The sequence below is a fragment of the Protopterus annectens genome, chromosome 3.part0, assembly GCF_019279795.1.
Source record: "Protopterus annectens isolate FY-2018-M chromosome 3.part0, PAN1.0, whole genome shotgun sequence".
In the NCBI taxonomy this organism is placed as follows: domain Eukaryota; kingdom Metazoa; phylum Chordata; order Ceratodontiformes; family Protopteridae; genus Protopterus; species Protopterus annectens.
In genome coordinates, this window is record NC_056731.1 from 310967738 (window position 1) to 310995235 (window position 27498).

Consider the following 27498-nt stretch of genomic DNA (forward strand, 5'->3'; position numbering starts at 1 on the left):
GTCTTGCTGCCAGCCCAAAAGCAAGTCGTGCATCCTTCAGACTGATGACTGTTTGACCGGTGGCACTGTTGCTTTACTTCAGCATTTTGTCAGATTAGTGTTCATTGGGGAACCCTTCCTTTGCCTTTTTTGCTTACACTATTTTTGTTAAAAATTGTTAGATGTCAGCTAGAAGGGATATGCGTGAGTATGATAGGCGGATTCCATATGAGGACTTGCATACTAAGTGTCATGTCTGTCTAGACCCATAACATGATCATAAATTCTGTTCCATTTTTCAATAAACTATTTGTTCAATAAATTAATCAATTTGTGTCGCTGAAGCTTGCCTGTGGCATTATTTGGAATGTATACTCTTCTGAATAGAAGAATTATAAAGAGGGACAGCCTTTATTGGTATCAGCAGAGTCTGTATTTTGGAACTCTAGAAGATTGCCAAGTGAGGTGACGTAGCAAGAGGATTCCCTTCCTTCATCAAGGTCAATGACCTCGATAAAAGATTCCTCAGGGGAATCCATATGCTTCCTCTTGCACTGGCACTTTCCATGTCCTTCCTGAATGGGAGAATCCATGGGAATGTAGAAACAGTGGGGGCACCTAAAGCCCTTGGGGTGTGGGCTGTGCAGGAGACAACTGATACCCATCCGCAGGTTCAGAAAACAAAGATGGAAGACCAGTAAATGCTGTTCACTCCCTATTTGACTGAAAGGAAATCCTCTATATGGCAATGAAGGCAGAAGTTGAAGCAACAACACTAATCTAATTTGTAACAAAACATCTATGCTAAACAAAGTACACACAGAACTTTTCTACAAACTAGTGAACAGAGGAAAAAAAAAAAAAAAAGAGGGAAAATTTGTTTATTCTAAGCCAAAAATGATACCAAAGACTAAGCTCATCAATGCGATGTAGTCTCTCAAGGCGGCAAACAAAATCTGAAGTGGGGGATTTACAAGTTGTTATTGGTAGAGAAGGCAGATCTCTACAGTTGAAGTCTCTTGGAAAGGCCGGCACTGGAACAAAGTTAGATCCAATAACCACACATTGAAGCCAGATGGAAAAGACAACATTGGATCAGGTTGTTATGATTAATACAGCACAATACTTTTGCTCCTTAAGAGTTATGAATTTAAAAACAGGTCAGAAAGAAAAAAATCTCATTACCATACTTCTTTGAAGCTTCCGCAGTCTTTCCACTGGTTCAGGATCATAGCCTGGAATTTTTCGCATATCGTTATTCTTTAACGCCAGCATAGTTTCAAGCATAAATCGAACCTAGAAAGGTTAGCAAATTGTGAGATCTCTAATATTCAAAATGAGCCCTTAATTAACAAACAACATATTTCAAGCAAACCCTTCTCCTCAGGAGCTTTTTTTTTCTCAAGTCTAAAACCACTATCAGGCTACAAATGCAATGACCCAGGACATCATTTAGTTATCCATTAGTGCCACGGACTTTCATGCATTTCAATGTGTCGGTGAATCTTTCCAGGAAGAGCTAGCAAGCTTTTCCAAATGCTAAGGACTAAGGGGAAGAGCACCATCATCCCTGTGCCTGAAAATAAAGTAAGCATCATTCCATATTAGGTATGAGAAATGAAGCTCACTTTCCACAAAACAAAAAGCTGATGTATTTACTTATCTATTTATTTTTCATGCCATACAAATGTTTGGCGCTGGCCAAATTAACCTTATAAGTAGCAATACATGGCACTAATTTTCTGGGATTCAGATTTAGACAACATATTTAAGTAAAGAAAGCAAGAGGTCAAGAAGGTTTTCTTCCCTGAATTGTAGTCACCTGTTCATCTAATTAGTAGCTGGAGATGGTCAAATCCTATCATCCTGCTTGAAGGTGCAAGCAAGCACAACAAACAGTGTTGTGTGCCTTGCTTTACTAAGTGACAAAAGGAATCAAATCCTTCTCTTTACTCACAAATTATATAAGCAACCCCTGGCGCTATCTTCAAAATATAACAGTTCTCTGACAGGAAATCAATGGCAAAAGACAACCAAGGAAAATGGTTACAAAAAAAGAAGGTGAGGTCTGAAAAACAGGCACAGTTTATCATAACAGTAACATAGCAGTTTAGTAGACAGGATTAAGGCTGTGAGCTGCTAACGAGTTTCATCCTACAAACTGATTCACTCAGACTCCATATGTGTACTATAGGACAGAGCTAGTCACTTAACCAGGCAGTACTCCTGGGTTACCTCTGAGGGGAAAAAAAAAGGATTGCGCCAAGTGGGTCTACCTGGTTAACAAATGAAGAAGAAAAAATTAAGCACAGTAAGGGACTGAATAACTAACACACATCACCATACTCCACCACAAAGTCCACAATTACCATGGACTGTGTTGCATCTGCCCCATAACGAGACACTGGTCACCTACAGATGCACTTGCCATGATTCAGTAGTCAGTAGCTGGTTGCAGATGTGCCCCTAGTATTCACCTTAGAGAAGGATGCCACTGCAGTCAGACCAAGTATTTGCAGCATGACACTTGTGTGTGTCAAAGGTCTGCAAAAACACAAGTACAGCCTCCACAAATGTGGTCCCCTGTACCTATTCTGCCTGCTACATGCCCTACCAATGCACATGTAAGCCTTTTCTTGTCATCCACATGCCCATGACACAGACGGTCAATCACAACATAGGCATGCTAGCAGTAAGGCCATAGCTCATCCACTGAACTCCTTTTCTTTGTGTGTGTGCATTCCAACATTAGGTAGAGGCCTAATACAAGCCATTTGTGAAAATGTTACTAAGACCCCCCTATGATGACCCCCAGGTAGACTGGTACATGTACATGTCAGTACAGCTCCTGCACCCAAAAAATATTGCTTGCATGTTTTACACCACAGTCCATGTAATTCCCACATATTTTCTTTAGTCCCCACCAAACAAACACAGAAACATAACTAGCAACAACACAGGTAACAATTGTAGTTGTAATCTTCCCCATCTAACCACCACAGGTGGAAATTCCCTCACCCCTAATCATCACAACAGACTGAACACATCCTGAAATGCACTGCCAGCCCCACTCAAACAAAACACAAGTTAAAAAAGGTACTATATTCTCCCTTACAACCACAACTTGGGATATACATTTTCAAAAACCCATTATCCCCCCAAACACCCACCAAAGAAGAGGAAGACACTGACACCATCTTTATAACCCCAGTCCACCCCCAACTCCACACCTCCCTCAACCCCACATAACACTGACAGAAACAGCCTAACAGTTAATTATTCAGTCCAATCGTTGTGCTCTCACAGGCCAGACCCTCCAAAAATCAGTGCTGCGGTGAATTACAAGGAACATCACTAGTTATCCCTACCTCTCCTTTTGTCTCAAGTAACCACAAGTTAGAATGAATGAGCCAACAGAACACAGTGGCTTGATGACTTGGGGGGGGGGGGGGTATAGAAATTATTAAAAAAGAATGAAACAAGGTTAAAGATAGTAAAGAACTACCATACCATATCATGGACAACTTCTGGAAAACATTAGCTGAGTGCAAGTGCCAGAAGAAATAAAGCTGTTGCCAATTATTACACATTATACAGTGATAGCTCATTACTATTCAAAGACATACATCCTAATTGGTCAGCCCAACCAGCTTGCCCATTGTAAATGGGGCATGTACCAATAGAAAAAATTCTGTCCGCTGAAGAGTGACCAGACTTACTTCTATTAGTCTATGCTAGGACATGCATCTCAACTGTCTAGATTTTCACAGAATGTCCAGACATTTGCCATATATTTTGATCTGTTCAGCATAAAATGTGTGGTTTTCCAACAAATCATTGAGGAGTGAAGTTACTAAATAATGCCATGCATTTCAGTTTCAGATTTTATATCCTTTAGACAATCCACAATAAAACTAATCTTGTTATTCTAGCAGGTTTCTAAGTTTATAAGAGCAACATTTACAATCAGTCTCTATTCTGGAGTCTTTGACCCCTGTTAGTTAATGCTCTGTCCACATTTCTTGACTTAAGAGGTTGAGAAGTATGTAGGAAATACAAGGAAAATCATGTATGTGCTGTAGAACGAAAGAAACCTACCTGATTTTCCTTGTATTTCTGCCCTGTCTCTCTCATACCTCTAAACTGTAAGGATTTTATATTTAAAAAACACCACGAAGATCTTCCTTTCTTCGTGCTGCCCATTTACTGCAGCACTGATGAACAGTGTGAAGCATGGGAATGCAAGTCTCTCACACATGCATAGTACATCACTAAACACAGAAGAATGAGGAAACAATGAGACGGAACACTATGGAGCAGTTATATAAACATTATTTAAGAAAAGTAAGCAATTTTTTTCTTAAATAATGTCATTGTATAATAGCAATAACAGACTTGTGGGTGTGGGTATACCAGGATCTAGCAAAAGTTGGCTTTGTTTAATCACTCAGCTTCTCCCCAGTGATCAAACCATGTCAGCCATGGGTAAATCTTCAATATACCCACAACCACGAGTTGATTATTGCTTAAATATCTACTGCCAAAACTAGCAGGGAATTTCAGTTCCAAGATCTTAAGATGAATGGACCATTCCCCTATGGTAGGTCTTCCACTTCCGAATCAGAAAAGAGTAAAACCAGTGTGGCAAAGGGTTCTTAGACATTTGAAAAACAACACTGTGATATATAACATATGGCAGCTCTAAAATGCTGTCCTACAGCTTCCATTAGTGCAAAGAAACAACTTAACATACCAACAAAGCAAAAAAGATCACATCTATATACAACTGCTACATGGTGGACAAATGTCAAATACAATTTATGTTTGTTTATTTAACTAGGAATCACCACTGATTAACATGGACCTTTTTCAAATTCAGCTAGGGAGCACCACACAGAAAGGAGGGGGGGTATCCATATTCATCAAAGACACCCACACCTCAAGACTGGTGGCAACGCACGATGCATCGGAGACCATCCAGGTGCAATTAACCATAGGCAAGACTGCTCTGCAAATTGTAGCATGTTACAGGCCACCCTCACAAACTCAGGAACCTCACATGGCCTTCCTGAAAACACTAGAGGGGATAAATGTATCACCAAACACCATCATACTAGGTGACTTCAATTACCCTAATATAGACTGGGAACACTACTCAAGCCCAAACACCCTAGCCCAAAAGTTCCTGGAATTCATAAACTCAAATGCCATGGAACAACTAGTCACCATCCCCACAAGAGGAGAAAACATACTTGATCTCATCATCACAAACATGGGAGCACAATGTTCAACACCGGAAGTATACCCCTCACTGGTGAGATCAGATCACAAACTAATCTCGCTGGAGGTCCTCATCCCACCCCACCTGAAATAAAAAGAACACAGTAAAGAACTTCACGAACGCGCCTTCACCCTTCTAAAGACTAGTGTGGTCTCCCTTAAGGCCCCGAGCGGAAAACAGTACTCAAGCCGCTGAATCACTTACAAATGCCTTCTACCAGCACCTGCAGGACTGCATGGATAAGGCAATCCCAAGCAAAACAAAGACTCTTTGTACCAAAGGCAAGCGTCCAGTCTGGTGGACCCCAGCCATAAACAAACTCTACAACAAAAGGAGGAAGCTACTACAAGATAGAGCAAAATCCTTAAAAGGTAAGACACCCTTGATCACTATAAGTAAAAACTAAGAGCTCTCATAAAATCATCCAAAGCAAATTTTGAGAGAAAAATAGCTAAAGACTCAAAAGACAATCATAAGGCCTTCTTTAGCTATGTTAGAAACCTGGGAGGAAACTCCCAGATATGCTCAGAACTAGTTCAAAATGATGTGAAGATTACTGATCCTACAGACATTGCCAACATACTGGCTGACAGGTTCAGTGCAAACTTCTCCCCTCCCCAAAAGGAGAGATATCTATACCAAGCGATTGCAGCCCCCAAACATCTCCAACGCCCAAGTGAGAACTGCTCTCTCCAAAGCAAAAACACAGCATCCATGGGACCTGATGGTGTCCCCAGCTGTGTGCTCCACGAACTCAACGAGGAATTAAACCCACAGCTAGGACAGCTGTTTAATCATAGTCTTACCTCTGGATACGCATTCCAGGAGTGGCGCACTGCAACTGTGGTCCCACTTCACAAAGGCGGTGCCTCCACCGACCCTGGAAATTACCGCCCATTAGCTTGACAAGCCTTATCTGCAAAGCCATGGAGAGGATCATAATGGACCTCATAAATAAAGACATAGGGAATTTGCAGACTTTGGATCCATCCCAGTTTGGCTTTGTCAAAGGCAGATCATGCCTTCTAAACTTGGTTGACTTTTTGAAACAGTCACCAAAGCCATTGATGAGGGAAAGGCAGTCCATACAGCCTACCTCGATCTGGCGAAGGCCTTGATACAATACCCCACTCGGGTATCATTGAAAAACTCATCAGCTTAAATGTTAACCCATACATCACAAGATGGGTTGCAAACTGGCTGAGTGACAGAACCCACAGGGTCAGAGTTGCTGGCGCCATGTCAGACTCAAAGCCTGTCACAAGTGGTGTACCACAGGGCTCAGTCCTGGGCCCACTCTTGTTTGGCATCTACTTTTCCAGTACAAGCAAACACAGGAGGGTTATGGCTGACAAAGTTTGCAGATGACTGCAAACTGGGCCATAGTAGAAAACACATCTGACACAGATATCCTTCAGAAGGGTCTCACAGAAATGGATAACTGGTGCCAGAGCCATGGCCTAAAGTTAAATGCCAAAAATGCATAGTCATACCCTTCGGGAAAAACAAGGTTACCCTAGCTACCAAATAGGTGGCAATCCACTGAGCACAGAAGAAGTTATCAGGGACCTGGGGACCCAGGTTGATAGTAGTCTGTCATTCGACACCCATGTAGCTAAAGTAGTTAGGAAGACCTTCTACATTGCCCACCTTATCATGAAGGGTTTCTCATCTAGATCAAGGGAGGTCATAGTCTCCCTATACTCATCACTCATCAGACCAATGATTGAGTACAATGCCCCATTCGGAATGTATCTGACCCGACACTTGCAGCAGCTGGAGAGGCCACAAAGTTCCTCACCAAAAGGATAAAGGGTCTCAAACATCTGTCCTATGCTGCCCGACTGAAAGAACTCCAGCTCTATTCAGTCGCTTCAGCTTGCTCAGAGGTGACCTTTGCCTAACATACAAGGCCATGTCAAACCCAGATTTGATGAATATGCTTCACCTCAAAAATCTAGATCCGTCAGAGCCACAAGGGCGGGAGACTTAAACCTCGACACGGCTATTAATAGGACATGCTGGAGGGATAGATTCATCACCCAAAGACTCCCTATGCTGTGGAATAAAATCCCGGTATATGTGAGGCAGAGCACCTCGCTGGCCTTGTTCAAGAGAAATCTTGACCAATGGATGGGAGATCGCAGATATACCCCAGGGATTACCTCAGTGTCACTGCTCAACAGAGGCACAGCAAAATAATGGGTATAGTTCCCCATACTAAAGGGGTGGCGTAAGCCACAAAACTATGGGCTAGGCTTGTAAATGCCCTCGGGCAGATAGCCTAGTATGAACCTATGAAACTATGAAACTACTCAACAGTAACACACTAGGCAAATGGAGGCTGACAGACTCAAACCATGGACTACAGGGAGGAGTTCATTAGCAGCTCTTAACCATAGCCCTCAGTATTAATTGCCAGACAAGCGAAACTATAAATTAAAAGACTGAAGTAAATGTACACATAGTGAAGAGGCCAGAAAGAAGAAAACCACAACGTTCAAGCTGACAGTATCTTTAGGTGTCTGACAGTGTGACCAAGATATGAACAGAAATAAGGCTAAACATGACCAATACATTGAGATTTAAGCATTCTCTCCCAGGACACAGCACATAACAGCAAGGAGATGATAACATAGCCAAGCTGTCAGCAAAGCAAAGCTCAAGTATCAGAAAGATGCCTGCTTATCCAAGATTACAAATCACAGTACAACCATCTCTATTATGAATAAAGTGGACTTCTAGAATAATATATGCAGTGGTCAAAAACACCAATCTAATACATACCAGTGCAATATATAATGGAAAGGCATTGGCTGAAGTGCTGGGATAGGCTCCCAAACCACCCCATGAGCAAATGAAGTGAGATGCTTCTGTTCTGCAAACAGATTGTTACTAGTGAAAACTGCAAAGTTCACTAATGCGGCAAACCATGATTTCAGCTCACCAAGAACAAGATGTCACTTAGTGCAGCAAATGTGGGGATGCTGAACTCCTGAGTAAGCAATCCTTTGAATTAGATGTTAAACTGTCTGCCTATGTTGGTGGTAGCTCAGGTGAATGCAAAATATACCCATGGTACTTATCAAAAAAAAAAAAAAAAAAAGACTAGGGAAGTCCCCCAGTGACACAAATGAACCACGAAGGCACGAAGTTCCTCCAAAGGTTTATTAACAACAAGGCACAACAGTTAACCAACACTGACCTAGGTTTCGTCGTATAGACTTCCTCAGAGTGTTGGTAATCACACAGTTTTATACTAGTCATCTAGTTAATTAAATAATTACACCAAGCTGTGGCTCTACTTATATTTAAAACGGCACAAAATAACATTTGTGACTTCTACCTTAGTCATTCATACATACAACATTTAACACAAATATCTACCTATATAAAATATATATTGTGCTTATATGTTTATATAGATATGTAAGTGATAAAAAATATTTTAAAATACATGTAACAACTATGTAACTATATTACTATTAAAATTCCTTATACTAGTTGTTATATTACTGTTAAAAATAATAACCTTGATTTGCATCTTTTTACTTGACCAATTATAAGACTATGGTGAAAAATAAGCATAGTGTATTAAATAACTATTTTCTGCAATTGTTATCCCAATATGTTTTGCAGCCTAAGATATGGTTTGATGGTTATAAATTCATTAAGTCCTGGAATAAAGTGTGCATTTAATATCATCTGCCATTTGAGTTCACAAACATCTAGGTGGTACTCAGTTAGCCTACCCTGTGGGTCCTGAACTAACTGTTCTAATACACAAAAAGAAAATTTGTGATCCTTATATTCTATTATGTGTCGTGCTAAAGCATTAGTGGGTTTTTGATGCTGAATGTCCAAGACATGTTCTTTGATTCTATCCCTAAATTTCCTACATGTCTTGCCCACATAAAATGCCATGCAATTTCCACATTTAGCTAAATAGACCACATTAATTGAATGGCAATTGAACCTACCCCTAATCCTAATACATGTGTTGTTGACTGTAAGTTTACTTCCTGTTTTCATAACATAGGGACATGTTGTACATCTACCACACTTACTATTGCCTCTATTTCTATTGGCATAAGTATCCAAATGTGTATTGCCTCTCTCAAAAATTTGTTTCAAGGCTCTGTCCTTACGAAAAATGAACTTAGGTTTATATGATGAATACCCTTGAAAATCTTTTAACTTACTAAATATTTTCCAATATTTTTCAACAATATCAATAATAATATTTGTATCCGCATTAAACGTGGTCACAAATAGTATATGTTCATCCCTTAAGTCATACCTCAAATGATTATTTACATTATTAATGCAAACTGAATAAGAACTTTTAAGTATGGACTGTATCTGTCCATTTCTCCTTTTTGCCTGTATTTCATTCCTTAAATCCTCACATAATGATGTGGGATAACCCCTGTTAGTAAATAATTCTGTCATAAATTCAACTTCCTTTACAAACTCAACATCGTCACTAACCATACGTGCTGCCCTAATAAATTGTCCCTTGACAATTGATTTTTTCTGGTACTCCGGGTGCCAGATGTCAAATGTCTGAAATGAATTTGAGAATGTTAATTTTCTATAAATTTTTGATGATATATACTTATTATTTATGTTATAAGTTAAGCTTACATCTAAGTAATTAATTTCATCCCTACTGACTTCATGGGTAAAATTTAGAAACCATACTGTTTGATTAATATAGTCAATAAATCTCTCAAGAATGTTTCTCTCTCCCTGCCATACAATAAAAATGTCGTCCAAAAAACGAGTGTATAATCTAATATATGGCTTAAATTCACTTTTGAAGACAAAATTATTCTCCCAATATGCCCTTTGGAATGTGGGAGGAAACCGCCGGAGGAAACCCCACAGGAGAACATGCAACAGGAGAGCTCCACAGAGTCATTATGAATACTATCTCAGGTCTAAAACAATTCTTCCATTCCTACTGGGTGCAGAACCATGTACATCAGCCATGTTTAAGTACACAACCTGTTACAGTAGCGAAAAAACAGACGTAAAATTGCTGAATTTAACTACACCTATTTTTTAACCGTGAGCAGAGAGAATGAAACAGGGGGAAAAGGTTTTAGTTTATGACTTGGCTAAATTTAGCTCTGTATTCTTAATGCCACATAATGCTTTAATAGCTTTTGACTAGTTCTGCTTAGTTAAGTTTAAGATAGTCAAGTATACTTCAGTACCTAATTATAAATGAAAAGTGTTTTATTTGAACCAAAATTTTCCCAGGGTTTGTTTTTTTTTTGGATGACTATACTCTTACGCCTTAAACCAGCAGTGGACCATCAGCAGACACACACCCACAGCTTACTGAGAGTGACTGCTGCAATACTTTCTCTGCATCATAGCAGGACTGGCCTCATGCCTCTTCACACAACTCCTAGTCCATCAAAAAAAAAAAAAAATCCGTGACAGATTCATCTTTTTGCCTAGCCAATGACCCCTGCTACTCCTTCCCCAAAATATATCTACAAAGAAGTCCAGTACATGGAAAAAAATCAGTAAAATGTACAGCTTACTTTTGTTCAGCTTTAGGCTCACTGTGACACTGACACAAACTTCCGGTTTAAATAAGCCACTTTTTTCTTTAACATTTGCAAATTCCTTACTACAATGACTGGACTGAGCAGCTCACTTTGAATGCTGCAAAAAAACTGATATGACATTTGCTAAATTGCACAGTATATATAAAACATGGGATGGTATTCACAGGCAAACACATATGAAACATGCACTTCATTAAGTTGCAGACATGCACAAACACAATACAATTCAGAATATTAATGCAAAAACTGTTGCTCGAGCATCTTGCTCCGTATGCAAGAAAAGTATGTGCCTTTATCCTTCATTATTTTTTTTGCTTTGCCCATCATTCTTGTGCTAGGAGTTTGAGAGGTATCTTTCATCACAGTCAGAGGTGGTGTACACAGTTATATATAGCAAACTATAACTGATGGGTGGAATGGGGGCTTTCTTGTTTGCTCACTTTAAACACTCTGGCTTTGCAAAACAGGTGTGCATTTGAGTGATACTTAGGCTACTGTGCATCTATGACACAAACTTGAAATATAATTTAATTTCCGTTTTTTTTTTTATTTTTTACTGCTATCAAACATTTTGAAGACTACACAGTCAACAATGGAGCTGTAAATGATGGGGGAATTGTGTGCGGATGAGAATGGTTATCATAATCAAGTGAAACAGCCATTACTCTGGTTTGGAAGGACTAAGACGCATTTGTTTAAACCAAGTTATTACACTTCACTGTGGCCATTTTTTTTAACACAACTGGACACTTGAGATATACACAATCATATTTCTCAACTCTTATGACTTGCACATAACTCTATGATTTTGACCTTCGCTTTTAAACTTGTGCATCCTAGATTTAGGATGTTTGTCATAAATTCTGACCTGTTTATGGGTATATACTATATTAAATATACAAAGATTTACTACCACTAACTATACAAGGTTTAGTCTATAAAAAAAATCTACTTTGAAAAATAAGAATGTGCTCCTCTTTCTGACACTCGACTATGATTTTTAAATACCACAGCTATGAGTTTTAACGCTTGGAGGTTGAGAAGTATATATGCAGTCAAGTTGCTATAACTGATGGCTATGGATATTGGAGGAGTATAATGACAGTTTGAATTGTCTTAAATCAGGACAGTGAATCCAAAAAGAGAATGATCATTTATAGGTGGTCAAAAAAAAAAAAAAAAGGTGAGAGGCCCATGGTTTGACAAAGCATCCATGGCTCAAGGTACAGTTTATCCTCCAATGCCAAGAGGATGGAATATTCTAAGTCATACAGTTTGTGAGATGTAAGAGATGGCGAACAGAAGATATTGTTTATGATAGCATTTTTTTGTTTGTTTGTTTCTGATTTTGGAGAATAATTACTTTATGTTTCATGAACACTGATTTTGCAAAACATCAGGAGTACAATGGCAGCATGTATGGACACAGCTTTTGCCCACATTTTTGGGGTGCAATGGGAGGAAGTGTACGTGTATAGCAGCATACATTCTCTCCCTGTATGGGGATGTATCAAAATTATACAGATAATATATTTTTGTGGGGCTAGGTGCTGTACATATCTTGCATTATTTCAAAAAATATCTGAATACTACCACCACTGCTTGCTTGTGCTTTAGCATGGAGTCTTCGGATACAAGCATACCATTTCTAGACACTGAGCTTGATAATGTACCACAGAGTCTGGGGATACTGGTACACATTTGCACCACAAACCATATTATAATAATAGCTTTCTGACCTACTGTAGTGGATACCCGCATTATCTGAAGTCAAAGTTTGTAAAAAAAACTAAGATTTGTACATATTTGTGGTGAGGATAAAGAATTTGTGGATAATATTATGCTATTTAGTGGGACATCACTCACTATGGTTTATTTCGGCTGATAAATTAAAAAAAAAATTAGTCAGCAAAACTGTCAACAGGTATACCAAATATCAACCTGTTCTTTACAATACTGCATTCCTTTAAGTGCAAGACAATAAAGTCTGATATCTAACTCATACAGTGGTACAATTTAGTGTAGATACTCTGAATAAAATTGTTGAAGAAAAAAAAAATACGACAACCTGGGAAGACATGAATTGTTTAAAACAAACTGAGGAAAAACATTTTTTTTCCGTACTTGAAAAGAGTTGTTTCAGACAGGGGTGGAGATGCTGAGACAAAAGTGGGTAATACAGAATTACACTGGCAGCTGGTGTTAGTAGACAATGGGTCTATGGTTAATTGTCGAAGACAACATCCAAACGGCTTTTAAGAGAAAACTAACAGTCGAAAAATAAGTTATGTACTTACCATAACGTTCATCTGAGTTGTTGTTTTTCACTCTGTGGGTTCAGATCTGAGGAACGGATCTGACCTGACCGTATACTAAAGCTCTAGGATCTGAAATCTGAGCTCCTCCCCTACCCATAATGCTCTGCTCTCCCCTCATCCCCTCAGATTGAGTTTGCTGCACAAACATATGCAGTATCTTTACATTTAAAGCTATATATACATAAATATTTTATGCGTATATATATATATATATATACACACATATATATATATATATATATATATATATATATATATATATATATATATATATTTTATTTTTTTTTATTGCATAATCGTGGATTTGAATATCTCTAATTCAGTGTTCTATGTGGATGGTGTATGGTGTCATGTGGATTTGGGTGTGATTTCAGGTAAGTGAGTGTTTTGTAAGTTGTATGTGTGGGTTAGGGAATGCAGGTGAGTGTATGAGTGTGTAAGTGTTGGATGTGTTGCTGTTTGTATATGTGTGATGTGTGTGTGTGCACATGAGGGACTGTAGAATGTCTGGGTGCGAGTTATTTTCCTGTTTGTGCGATCTTGGAGTTAGTATATATAAGCAGGGGAGGTGTGGGGGGGCACAGCATAGGTGCATTAGTTTGTGTTGTTGTGTTTGTGAATGTTTTGTTTAATTTGTTGTAGTGCGGGTAGGATAGTGTATGTGTTGTGTGGAGTATGGTGTGTTTATGTTCAATATTTTGTATTTTGCGGTTTTGGGTTTCGGGATTTTGAACGTTCGACTTTTATGGTCTCGAGATACTAAAATTCGAGATTTCAATATTTTGAGATTATAAAGGGGAACTATATATATAAAATGTATCACAAAAGCACAGACGGAGCCAGAAAAAAGCACTTCAGGAGCTCAAACAGGAAAGAAGTAATTATATAATTATATACATATCCACTACATCCTACAAAGAAAGGTAGGGAGATGGAGGAAAGGAAGGTTGAAGAATAAATTAAATGCAACAGCTCAGATGGAACGTTATGGTACGTAACTTCTTTAGCTGAAGTTATTTTCATTAGTTCTTCAGCCTGTGGGACAGATTCCCAGCTACAGAAATCTAGGGAGGCCCTCATGGAAGGATATTTGGGAGCACAGCAGAGCCAAAAGAGGTCCTGTTCCTGGAAATAATGTACAACTTATAAATGAGATATAATTGTATGAGGGGGTTTGACTATGTGGCAGCTACACAAATCTCATCAACGGGAAGTTTAGATCAAAAGGTTGATGAGGTGGACACAGACCTAGTAGAGTGGGCCTTAACTGGAAAAAGTAAAGAAATTCCCTTAGTAAAATACACAAGTGCAATGCAGTTCGTGATCCAGTTGGCCAGAATCACCTCAGAAACCCAATTTGGTCTTTGAGAAGGATACGAAAAACTGATCAGACTTTCTGAAATGTTTTGTTCTGTCAAAGTAAAAATGTAACTGTCTATGTACATCCAGCAGATGAAGCTGATACTCTCCTTTGTTTTAGAAATTAGGAAAGAATACAAGGAGATTAATAACCTGATTTATATTAACCTCAGAAGCAACCTTGGGCAAGAAGGAATGACTGATACGCAATGTAACCCTGTCCTTGTGAAAAATTAAATATGGAGGCTTACAAGATAAAGCCTGTAGTTCAGATATTCCCCTCAGCTGAAGTAATGGCCACTAAAATGGCAGTCTATTAGGACAAATACTTTAAATCAACTTTAGGAGAAGGCTCGAAAGAAGGTGCAACTAGAACTTGTAAAACCATAATAAGGTCCCAAGGTAGAGTGGGATCCTTAATAGGAGGGTGAAGAAGAAATGTACCTTTTAGAAAGGCCTTGCACAACTTAGATGCGGCCAAAGAGAATTAATTTTCCCCAATGTGAAAGTTGGAGATGGCCGCCAATTGCACCTTAACAGTAGAGAAGCTAGCTCCATTATGAAAAATGGATGAAAGGAAATCTAATACAGCAGGAATAGGAGCTGTAAAGGGATCCAGTTGGTTTTGATGAGCTCAAATGGAGAACCTCTTCCACTTGTTATTGTATATTTTCCTAGTGAATGGCTTGTGCGCTGCAATCAGAAACTTCCTAACTAGAGATGAAAGCCCAGGAGTTCCAGCCATCACTGGACTGGATTAACCAAGCGGTCAATTTCAGGCTCAAGAGATCTGGGTGAAGGTGTCCCCATGGGTGGGACAGAAGACCTGGAGAGAGATCTAGAGTCCACGGTGGACAAACCAAGTGAGACCAAAGGAAAGGAAACCACACTTGTCGAGGTCAAAAGGGAGCAATGAGGATTACTTTGCACTTCAACCTCCAAGTTTTTGGCAGAAATTTGGGAATGGGAGGAACAGGAGAATAGACATAAAGCAGACCAGGGGAGCCAAGCATGAACTACAGCATCTCTCAGTGACTACCCCTGAGGAGGGATCAGGGCAAAAAAACTCACTGCACTTGGTGCTGGAAGCAGATGCGAAGAGATCACAGCAAGGTTGATCCCATTTATGGAAGATCATATTTGCTGCTGAAGTATTTATTGACCACTTGTGAGGCATCAGAATGGTTCTGCTGAGCCTGTCCACAGAATGTTTAACTTCCACAGAATGTGTGTTGCTACTAGAAAGCGGTTGGAAGAGATCGCCCATTGCCACAACCTTATGGCCTTTCGACACAAGGGGTAAGACTTGGTTCCTCCCAGTTTTCTGATGTACCAAACCACTGACACATTGTCTGAACTGCAATGGTCCCAGTCAGAAAAGAGGATTGAAGGGCTTGCAAAGCAAGAAGTACCTCTCTCATCTCCAGGATGTTTACATGCAAACTGGTCTCTAGAGGGGACCATGTGCCTTGGACTGAATGCCCCAGATAATGTCCCACCACCCGAACTGGGAAGTGGCACTGGTCACTGTGGCCTTTGGGGGAGGAAGTATGCAAGGTCGACCCCGTTTGAGGAGCTCCATTTGCAGCCACTACAGAAGAGATTGTTTGCATGCTTGAGATATTCTGACCAGGTGATTCAGCGGATACCAAAGAAAGGACCATTGGACTGCTAAAGTCCATTGAAGTACTCTTACATGGAGGTGTGCTATTGGAACAATGGTAATCGTGGCAGCCATGGATCCCAAGGCTCTTAGAACAAGACTTGCCAGGGGAGAAGGAATATCCAAGATTTGTTTGATATGGAGTCTCAATATGGAGATTCTGTCAGGAGGAAGAAGAGCTAAGGAATGAGTGGTGTCCAGATGGGCTCCGATGAAATCTATTAGTCTTACTGGTTGAACATGAGACTTTCTGAAATTGATGGAAATGCTCAAGGTTGAGGCTAGCTGGAGCACACAGTCTCTGGCTTGCAGAAATCGATGCCTGGTGTGAGTTGTTAGGAGCCAATTGTCCAAATAGGGAAATGCATGGAATCTCTGCAGTCAGAGGTGAGCTGCTACTACTGCCAAGCATTTGGTAAACACCCTGGGGGCCTTGGTGTGACCAAAATGGAGTACTCAGAACTGGTAGTGATCAACTCCCTGCTGGAAGCCGAGGAACCTTCTGGAGAATCTGTTCATCCTGATGTGATAGTACGCATCCTGAAGGTTTATACAGTACATCCAGTTGTCCTTCTGCAGGAAGGGCAGAATGGACTGAATCATAACCATTCGGAACTCTGAACTGACTACAGACTGGTTGAGGGTTGTAAGGTCAAAAATGGGACAGAGGTCCCCCAGTTTTTTGGGCACTAAAATGACTCTGGAGTAGATGTCTGATCCAAGTTGGTCTAAGAGGACACTTGGGATGACTCTCTTTGTGAGCAGCTTTGAAAATTCTAAGGCTGTAGCCTCCCTTTGACTGGCTGGAAAATCGGGGAAGTTCTTGCTTGGAGAGGGATTATGTAAAAGGGTATGGAATAACCTCTCTTTATAATTTTTTAACACCCAATGATCACTTGTGATGGCTTCCTGGCTGTTAGGTGTAAAGGCAAACGTCCCCCCACTGTCTCAAGTGATGAACAGTCAGGCAATCCTTCAGGATCGCTGATTGGGCCTGGCCGAGAAGGTATCTTGAGACCCTTGATTCATCAGACCCCCTCTGCCGTGAGGGCGGAGTCTGACACTAATACCATTTCCTCCTCTGCCTCTGGGGGAAAGGTCTCCCTGTGAATCCTGAAAAGGTCCTGCAGATCTTTGGAACCACAACTTTTTACTCCCATGCTGGTTCCCGGAAAAGGCATGGTTTGGGGTAGCAAAATGGATTCCTATGGCAGACCAGGTCTTTGCGTCTTTTCACTTTGGGAGAGTGTGTGTCCGACAGCTGGACAACACAAAGTTGATCCATCGAAAGGGGCATTGGTGAAAGACGCTTTGAAGGGTTCTGAGAAATCACACAGCTGCATCCAGGCATGGAGTCTGATTGCAATGCCTGATCCAACCGCCAGTGAAGTACTTTCTGCAGCATCAGACATCAACCTCATGGACGTATTTGATATGGACTGCAGGGTGGCTATTCTGGAAGAAAAGGTCTTCTGTTCCTGACATGGACCCTGAGGGAGAAAGTACAGTTGTGTACCTACCATAAATGTAGATGTTCGAGTGTATTTATACCTTACACATACCTTTACAAAGCACTCACTTACCTTTCTACTCTAAATTCAGGGCAGGCTTTGCCACTGCAGTTTTGCAGGGCCTTATAGCCTCTCCTAATCCTATTTAGCTCCAGCCTCCCAACCTTAGCTTTGGGATTCAACCCAATTGTTATGACTGCAACAGTGAAACACGAACATAGTACAGTTGTGTAGCTACCATAAATGTAGATGTTCGAGTGTATTCACTGTTGCAGTCCAGGTTACCCCTTCCACCCCCCCCCTTTTTTTTTTTTGCTGGGACCTATCTGTACTTTTCTACTCTATGCAACCTATGTGGTGTATTTGCTTGTAGATGAAGGAAAAGTTGTTTTTTGTGCATGCATGCTTATTGGCATAATTCAGCATACCATTTTAGAGGCACCTGACATCTGGGGCAAGAAAAACGGAAGAAAATGGTGTCGGCTGCATCTTTTATAGCTAGACTTTGGAACTCAGGCTGACTGCGGGTAGTCTGCCAGCAGGATAACCCAATTGTAATGACTGCAACAGTGAAACACGATGAACATCTAGAGAGTTCCATGACTAAGTCTGTCTGTAGCCTGGCAATATGTGCCAAATAACTCAGAGCTCGCAATGCGAAGGTCGCTGAAGGGTATACATGCTTACCAAACCTGCCCAAAGACCTAGACTCCCTGTTAGGGGGGATGGACAGTGGAGCTTTGTTAGGCCAGCTGCAACCAACAAGGTATCAACAGGGACACTCTTAGTTCGGGGGGGGTCTGTCGGAAGGGGTGTTCAAGGTCTTGTTGGGGTGCTTATGAATGGGTTTTACTGTGTCATGCTCCTTCTATGCCCTGCAAGAAACAAGGTCAATATGGGGATCTGCAGGGGGAGTTAACCAAAAAGTAGATGGGCCCCACTCAAAAGCTTCCAGAAACACCAGTTCCTCAGGGTTAGGGTTCTGGGCAGAATCATCACCTTTTTGGTGAAGAATTTCCATGATGTCCCCAAAGGGAAAGTGGTGATCTAGGGGACCTTTCCCCTTCATCGATATCTGCATCCTCAGTGAGGGATTCCAAAGGCGAATCCAACTGCCTCCTTTTGCACTGATGCTTGTGAGGAGCCTCATCAGCGGGGTGCGCTGGGGAGGTGTCAGAAGACTCGGGATGTTCCAAAGGGGAAACAGTCGGGAAAACATTCTGGGTAGGTTGTCCCAAAGGTGACAGAACAGATGTATCATGAACAATCTCTGCTGGGGGGTGGGTTCCAAAGCAGGGGCAGTTGAGGCTCTTCTGGGTGCAGACAGAAACCTCTCCACCACCTCAAATGCTGAGGTAGATCGAGAACTCGTGGGCAACCTTCCACAGCCGAAGCTATTGAAGGGGAAGCTCCATGAATCCACACCACCCCCGGATCCAAGTGAGGAGTCCCAAAGTGAAGAGACAGCTCCGAAAGCTTCATGGCTGACATCAACCCCTCAGACCCGATGCGGACACTACGGCTCTGAGAAAAGCTATGTTCTCTAAAAGGTTCAAAGCCAGGCAAGTCAGGAAAGTTGAGGTAACCCTGTCGGCCCCGATGTCTCGACTCCAGGTATCTTCAGGCCTGATAACTCCGAAACCAGGGGGGGGGTCGGACTGGAGAAGGAGATATCGGAGCAAATGCAGGGATGTGGTTCATGGATCCAGCAGGGGATGGAGCTGGCAAAATCCCTAGCTGGATTTGTGCCTTGAGAAGCTTCATTATCATACTGTCTACTTTGGCTTCGGAGAGACTATGGGAATACCTAGCAGATGAAGCACTAGATGGTGGTCTGGAGACTGGTCTGGAAGACTGAAGAATGGGAGGCTTAGGCCTTGAGGCAACCATCTCTGGGGAAAACTACAAGACAGCTGCTGTGAGGAAGACTATCACAATCAGAACCAAGTCAGTTGGATTCTAAGTTTTAGATGATTTCAGAGGCAGTTCCCCAGTTTGGTGAATTCAATTTGGGGATCAGTTGCTTTCTTTGAGTTTATTTTAGAGGGGGTTTGAGCCCCTGAAGTAGAAGGTGATGCCGAGGAAGAAGGAGTTGAAGGTAGGAGGCCTTTTAAAATAAGCTTGCTCCTCTGGTTTATTAACACACACTGGTTGAAGCCAGCACAGATGTAACAGGAGGAGTCCAAATGAAAAGGCCCACGACATACTGCACCACTCAGTGTGGGCATCGGACAGTGCAATTTTGTGCTCACATGAGGCACATTTCTTGAATTTCGCTGGTTTAGACTCTGACATTTTGAAAAAAAAAAAAAAAAAAAAAACTAAACAAGCAAACTACGTATATCAATCAACAAAAGAAAAAACAACATGGTAATATATATATATATATATATATATATATATATATATATAAATAAAACATATATATATATATATATATATATATATATATAAAACATATATATATATATATATATATATATTTTATACGCACAACACACACACATCTTCACTCAAGGAAAAATCCCAGAGGAGCTCAGAGAATCGAAATCCTGGTGCTAGCAGACATGCAGCAAACAAGATCTCAGGGGAGAAGGGGAGAGCAGAGCATTGTGGGTAGGGGAGGAGCTCAGATTTTGGATCCTAGAGCTTTAGTATATGGCAGAGTCGGATCCAATCCTCGGATCTGAACACAAAGGTTGAAGAACTCACAGGTTGAAGAACAAATGAAAACAACTTCAGATTATGCATTTGGCCATACAGGCTGATCATCGTGAATCCATTCATCTAATACTCATAGTTGGCCATCTTCAGTACAGGATAGCAACCCTGCCCTTTCCCCACCGTAGAGTGATCTCTGAGTTGATATATATAATTAGCAGGGGTGTGGGGGGGCAAAGCCTCCCACATGGCAAATGTCCGGTGTTAATGTTCTTGTTGTGCTACTTCCTTGTAGATGGGCCAACTGTGAGTATTCGATGAATGGATTTACAAAGATGAGCCTATATGATAAAAAGTGCGTTCGACTGTTAGTATTGCCCTAAAAGACGTTCGATGGATATGGTCTTCAACGATTAACCATAAAACAGCAGACAATACCTCCCTGGTCTAAACGAATTTTCAGCATTTTTGCAATTTCAGCATTTCTGTACAATAACACTTATAGGAACATCTGCATCAGCTACTCTTTAGTCATCATCTAAGATATTTCAAAAATTAGCATATCTCAGATAATGAAGCATATTAACCATTATTTATTTTCCAAGTCCCATAAAGGTAGTAATTAATAAAACCTACGCCTTCCAAGAAAAAGGATACTTAACAGGAATATTTGTAGTTCTCAACAGAGCATTTAAAGTGGTAACCATCAAATCCTCACACGAACGTTACAGTACACAGACTTGGGGACAGTGCAATCAAATAGGTAACCACCTACCTTTCTAATAAAAATTGTGAAATCTACAGAGGTAATCAGCTTTCTACAGTAGGGAAGTGCAGTTGTGTAAGTTATTCATACCCATAACAGAAGATGTTCAAATTCCTCACTGCTGCAATAGCCTTTAGGAAAAAACACTTAGGCTAACTTCAAAAAGCTCTGCCCCCCCCCCCCCCCCACACACACACACACACACACACACACACACTCTTTCAATCCGAGTGTTGACTGACCAAATACCTCAAAGGGAAATTGGCAGTTGCAGTGCCTTTCTTGCCCATACAATGAGAGAACAACCTAACAGTCCTGAAATAACCATCTAATAGAAACAATAAAACACATAAAAGCAGAAATAAACACAACCCTACTTTACATCCAGACTACAACTATATACAAGAGTAGAGGCATGTAGAGTGGGTGGGGCTACTGCAACAGTGAGGAATTTGATGATTACTGTTATAGGCAAGTGCAACTTGCATAACTGTACTATGTTTATCATTCCCACTGCTGCAGTAGCCCTACATGGGTTGAATACCAAAAGCCTATATCCATCCTGAGAGGACTACGGATCGGGATCCACAAGCTCTTGAAGAATAGTCCTAACAAAGTTACACCTGGACCTAGAAAAGGAAGCCAATTTGTAAAGCTTTATAAAACTATGTATACAGGACCATGTACCTACCTTTACAATGTTTCTAGAGTCCACCCCATCCCCAGTCTGCCACAGAAGAAAAAAAGAAGTTATGTACTCACCATAACGTTCCATGTGTGTTGTCCATCTCGCCTTCATTCTTAACTGGTTGGATTCGGAACCAATCCTTGGTTCTGACTCGGCCTTATACAAAAGCTCGAGATCTTCCAGTAGCTCATGGTTGTAACCGTATCCCATCACGATCTAGGAAAGCTCCCCAGATCTTGTTTAGTGATACAACACTAGATACCAAAATCTATCAAAAAACTTATAGAGCAATGAAGGTCGGAGAACCTTTATTTCCAATTGTAACAGCTATGTCCTCCAGAACCAAAGGTAGGGGGAAGGAGGGTGGGATGTAAGAATGAAGGCGAGCTGGACAACACACATGGAACATTATAGTGAGTACATAACTTCTTTATGTGATGTTGTCCTATCTCGCCTTCATTCTTAACTGGTTGGGACAGCATCCCTAGCACCATATTTCTTGGGTGGCTCACGGGAGAATATTCTTCAGAACAGTGGACCCAAAAGAGGCCCTGTTCCTGGAGGCCAAATCCACTTTCTAATGACTGATAAAGGTATGAGGCCTTGCCCATGTTGCTGCAACACAAATGGTATATTGGTAATCTCACCCGAAAGGCAGAAGAGGTTGCTATGGCTCTTGTAGAATGACCTTTTACTTTTTCAGGGAGTCCTTTGTTTTGAGATTTGTAAATCAAAGTAATGCAATCTGACAGATATTTTGAAAGTGTGACTTTTGATACAGCAACACCTTTCTTGTAGTCTGAAAATGATAGAAGCAATTTGTCAGATTTTCTGAAATCCTTTGTCCTATGTAAGCAGAAAGTACAGTTTTGTACCTACCATAAATGTAGATGTTCGAGTGCTAATACAGCTGCAGTCATAACAGATGGGTTCTCCTGTCGTCAGGCGGGTCCTCGGTCGGCCGAATTCCAAAGTCTAGGTCCGGCGTCGGTTGTCGTCGCTTCTTCCCTGACGTCAGTGCGACAGGGGTATAAAAGAACCAGCCGACGCCATTTTCTTCAGTTTTTCTTGCCACAGATGTCAGGTGCCCCCAGAAGGAAGGCAATACATAAAATTATGTAATAATGCAATGCAATATAATCAAAAAACAGTAGTTGCAAGCAAATACACCATAAAAGAATACCCCTAGAGGGGAAGGAGGGAGGGAAACCTGGACTGCAGCTGTATTAGCACTCGAACATCTACATTTATGGCAGGTACAAAACTGTACTATGTTCATCGTGCATACAGCTGCAGTCATAACAGATGGGTAGAATCCCAAAGCTAAGAAAGGGGTGGTAGGCACTAGGTGGAGCTAGGAGGAGCCAAAATGCCCTGCAAGACTGCAGTGGCAAAGCCCGCTCTAGATTTGGAGTATAATGGTAGGTTTTAGTGCTTGGAGAAGGTATGTACAGAACTCCAAGTGGCTGCTTCTAAAATATCCTTGGTAGGAACTCCTCTGAGGAAGGCTGCAGAGGTGCCTGTGGCCCTGGTAGAATGAGTTCTAATGCCTGTAGGTACAGTTTTGCCATGAAAGGAATAGCAAAAGCGTATGCAGTGGGCTATCCATTTTGAGATTGTCTGTTTGGATATTGACTTTCCTTGAGCTCCTAACACATAGGCCACAAAAAGCTGTTCTGATTTTCTGAAAGGTTTTGTTCTGTCCAGATAATAACGCAGTTGTCTGTGGATGTCCAAGGAATGCAGTAATCTCTCCCCTTTGTTTTGAGGATTAGGATAAAAAGTAGGTAAATGTATGGCCTGATTTAAAGCTACCCTGGATACCACTTTAGGCATAAAGGACGGGTTGGTACGTAATGAAACTCTGTCCTGATGGACGATGATAAAAGGCTGGACAGCCATAAGAGCCTGTAGTTCTGAAACTCTACGAGCTGAAGTGATAGCCAGAAGGAAAGCTGTTTTCCAGGATAAATATTGTAAATCTGATGAGGCAGCTGGCTCAAAAGGAGGCAAAGTAAATTTTTCCAGAATGAAATTAAGATCCCAAGCAGGTATTGGTTGTTTTCTTGGAGGTCTTAAATTCTTAGCCCCTCTGAGGAACTGTCTTCATAGAGGGTGAGAGAATAAAGGTGGATCAGTGTTGTATTATGCAGAAATGGCTGAGGCATGGATTTTGATGGAGGAGAACGAAAGTCCATTGCTTAACAGTTCAGCCAAATATTGTAGTATTAGAGGTAAATTCAGTTTTCCAGGGCACTGGCCCTTTTTCTCATTCCAAACACAAAAACGTTTCCATTTTGCAGAGTAAGCTTTTCTAGTTGATGGCCTTCTGGCCTCCAAAATGACATCCTGCACCTCCTTGGAGAGCAGGGCCTGCTGTGATGCTAAGGAATCTTCCATGCGGCTAGATTGAGTGTTTTCAGCTGACTGTGAAGAGTTTTGAAGCTGTGCTGAGTCAGAAGAAGAGGCATCAGAGGCAGGGTCCATGGTGGGGAATGCGTCAGGCTCCTCAGGAGTGGGTACCAGTGTTGCCTTGGCCAGTCCGGAGCAATGAGGATCATCTTTGGTCTGTCTGCTCTGGTCTTCAATAGGACTTTGGGCAGCAGAGGAAGAGGTGGGAAGGCATAAACTGTCATTGATGTCCAACTGAAAGAGAGAGCGTCCACTCTCCAGGCCTTTGGATGGAAGATCCTTGAGCAGAATTTTGTCAATTGATGATTTTGTGAGAAGCAAAGAGATCTATGTCTGGCCTTCCCCATTCTTGGATTATTTCTATAAAACTTTTGGATGCAACTTCCATTCGTGTGGATCTGTCATATTCCTGCTTAGGTTGTCTGCCAGCATGTTTTCCTTGCCTGGCAAGTACTGTGCTTGTAGTTCCATTTGTAAGTCCATGGCCATGTTCCAAAGTGACATGGCCAGTCTGCATAGGGGATAAGAATGTGTTCCTCCCTGCTTGTTTATGTACCACATAACTGTGGTGTTGTCTGTTCTTATCAATAGCTGACCTGGTTGTAGAAGGTCCTTGAAAGCTAAAATAGCATTTATCACTGCTAGCATTTCTTTTTGATTGATGTGAAGGTGCTTTTCTTTTTGGGTCCATTTGCCCTGAATGCACCGGTCTGTCATGTGCGCCCCCCAGGTGTAGTCCGAGGCGTCTGTTGTGCTGAATGGAAGACCTGTGTTTGTTTGGCATGCTTGAGCCCACCACAGGAATTCCTTTTGCAGACATGGAATTAATGGTATTACTGTTTCCAAACTGTGGCTGTGTTGAGACCATATGTTTTTTAGGTACCATTGTAGTTTTCTCATATGCAGCTTTGCACATGGGATTAGTAAGATGCAAGATGCCATGAATCCCAGAGCCTGCAGGATTTTCCTTGCAGTCAGCCTGGTACAATTTGCCAGTGTTCTGAAATATTGAATTAGTTGCCCCTGCTTCTCTGGCGTGAGGAAGGCCATCTGGGTGTTTGTGTCCAAATTGGCACCCAGGAAAATTATCTTCCGAGAGGGTATTAAGTCTTGATTTCTCTTTGTTGACTGTGTATCCTAGAGAGTTTAATAATATTATTACATAAGCCAGATGTTTCAGAAGAATGTGCTTGCTGTCCGCTTGGATCAGGCAGTCGTCCAGATAAGGGTATATTTGTATCCCTTGAAGTCTGCAGTAGGCAATTACTGATGCCAGGCATTTCGTGAATACTCTGGGCAGTAGATAAACCAAAGGGCAATGCAGAGAATTGATAATGGGTTGAACCTGCAAGAAATCTGAGGTATCTTCTGCAATTTTGTCTGATTGGGACATGCAGGTATGCCTCCTTGAGGTCCAATGTTACCAGCCAAGACTCCTTGCCCAGCATGGGAAGAAGTTGCTGTAGAGCGAGCATCTTGAATTTTGGTACGAGTAGGAATGTGTTTAGGATGGAAAGATCCAAAATCGGTCTCCAATCTTTTCCCTTCCTTGGCACCAGAAATAGCCTGGAATAAAAACCTTGACCTTGTTCGTGTGTAGGTACCTCTTGAATAGCTTTCATGTTTGTGCTTCTGCCCTTTGATTGTGTGGCAGGTTTGGCATGCCTTTCATTTTTGGAAGGGTATGGAAATGGAATTTGTAGCCTCTGTTTATAATGTCCAGGATCCATTTGTCCTTTGTGACAATATGCCAATTTTTTGAGAATAGTGCCAGCTTTCCTCCTAAGGGGGCTGCCATTTGAGACCTGGTTGGCATGCAAAGGGGAAAGTCATTGGTTTTGCTTTCTGAAGGATTGCGAGTTGTCTTCACCAACTCTTTGTGTAGGAGCTTGCCATTGTCTGCCTCTATACGAGCCTTGTGTTTGTCCTCTGCCCCTCAGGCGCCTGTATCTGCCTCTTTGGGGTCTGTCTGTGGCAGGAAAGGACCAGTTTTTGGAAGGCCAATTTCTACTAAAACGTGGGGGTTGGACCTGCAGAAATTCTTTCACAGTTTGCATTGATTTAGCCTTTTCCTCCATTTTCCGTAATACTTCCTCAGCATTTGCCCCAAATAGTACATCCTTTTGAAGAGGGGCGTCTAGTAATTTAGCTTTGACATGATCAGGCAAGGCTTGATCCTTGAGCCAGGCATGCCTACGTATGACTGAGCCTGTAACAGTAGCTCTACATGAGGCCTCTAGAGCATCAAAACCACATTGTAAGGTATGTTTACCCACTTGTTCTGCACTATGCATCAAATCCTGCAACTCCTTCATGTCTGGTTGTTCAGGTTGTGACATTTTACTTTTCAATTGAGATAACAGAAATGGTTGGTATTTTAGCATATGAAACTGACAGTTTAAGGCCCTCATGGATAAGGTAGCCGAGGTATATACCTTTTTTCCCCACCTTTCTAAGGATCTGGAATCTCTCTCGGAAGGCAATGGGTTTTTGGCAATGGAGGCCTTAACTCCCCTGGGCCCCTGTGAGATGGTTTCTAGGTCAGCAGCATGGCTTTTGTATAGAAATTGGTGCGAGTCAGGAACCCTGTAGTACCTGTCAGGCTTAACTGGAGCTGGAGGAAGAGAATCCGGGTTAAGGCAGGCCTCCGAGTAAACATCATCTAGGATGTCCAGGACAGGAGGTATAGCCAGAGGCCTGTGCTTGGGTAACAAAAGAAATTCACTGAGCCTTTTCTTGGAATCTGAATAATCCTGGCCTTCCCAGTGGAAGTGTTCCCTTAAGGTATGCAGAGTTTCACCACATGAGTAATCCTCAGGGGGGGATACAGAAGGAAAAGATTCCTCTGCATCAGAGTCTTCAAAAGGGGAGTAAGACTGTTCCTGATAATCAGAGTGCTCTGAAATAATGGAGCCCTGATCAGAGGAGGGGGGAATCTTCCTCTACTCAGGGTCTTTTGTCCGGAGGTGGCTGAGAACCTCTGATTAGAGTAATTAAATCCTCAGCCATTTTAAGCATCTGTTTCTTAGGCATGGGGCCTGGAGATGGGCCCTGTGTAGCTGGTCTCTTAGGGTGCATGGTAGCTTTAGACTTGGTGAAAGCCTTGATGGAGAAAGAAGAGGAAGGTCTGAAGACACCTTGAGTGGAGGTGGACCTGTCCACATTCTGTGTTTCAACGCCAAGCGTGGCTTCGGTATCTGTAGTCAGGGTGTGGGCCAAGGAGCCTGCGACCTCGGGTAAAGGAGACACCGCCAAAGATGTGTCGTCGGTAATCA

General features: G+C 41.6%; 1 protein-coding gene across 1 annotated transcript in view; it reads right to left on the reverse strand.

Annotated features, from left to right (window-relative positions):
• The window catches only part of NOM1 (nucleolar protein with MIF4G domain 1), a 507890-nt gene that overhangs the window by 405585 nt on the left and 74807 nt on the right, over window positions 1-27498 (reverse strand). Inside the window, exon 4 of the mRNA XM_044065581.1 lies at window positions 1165-1275. Within this exon, the coding sequence (XP_043921516.1) occupies window positions 1165-1275 (111 nt within the window). The remainder of the gene's footprint in view (window positions 1-1164; window positions 1276-27498) is intronic.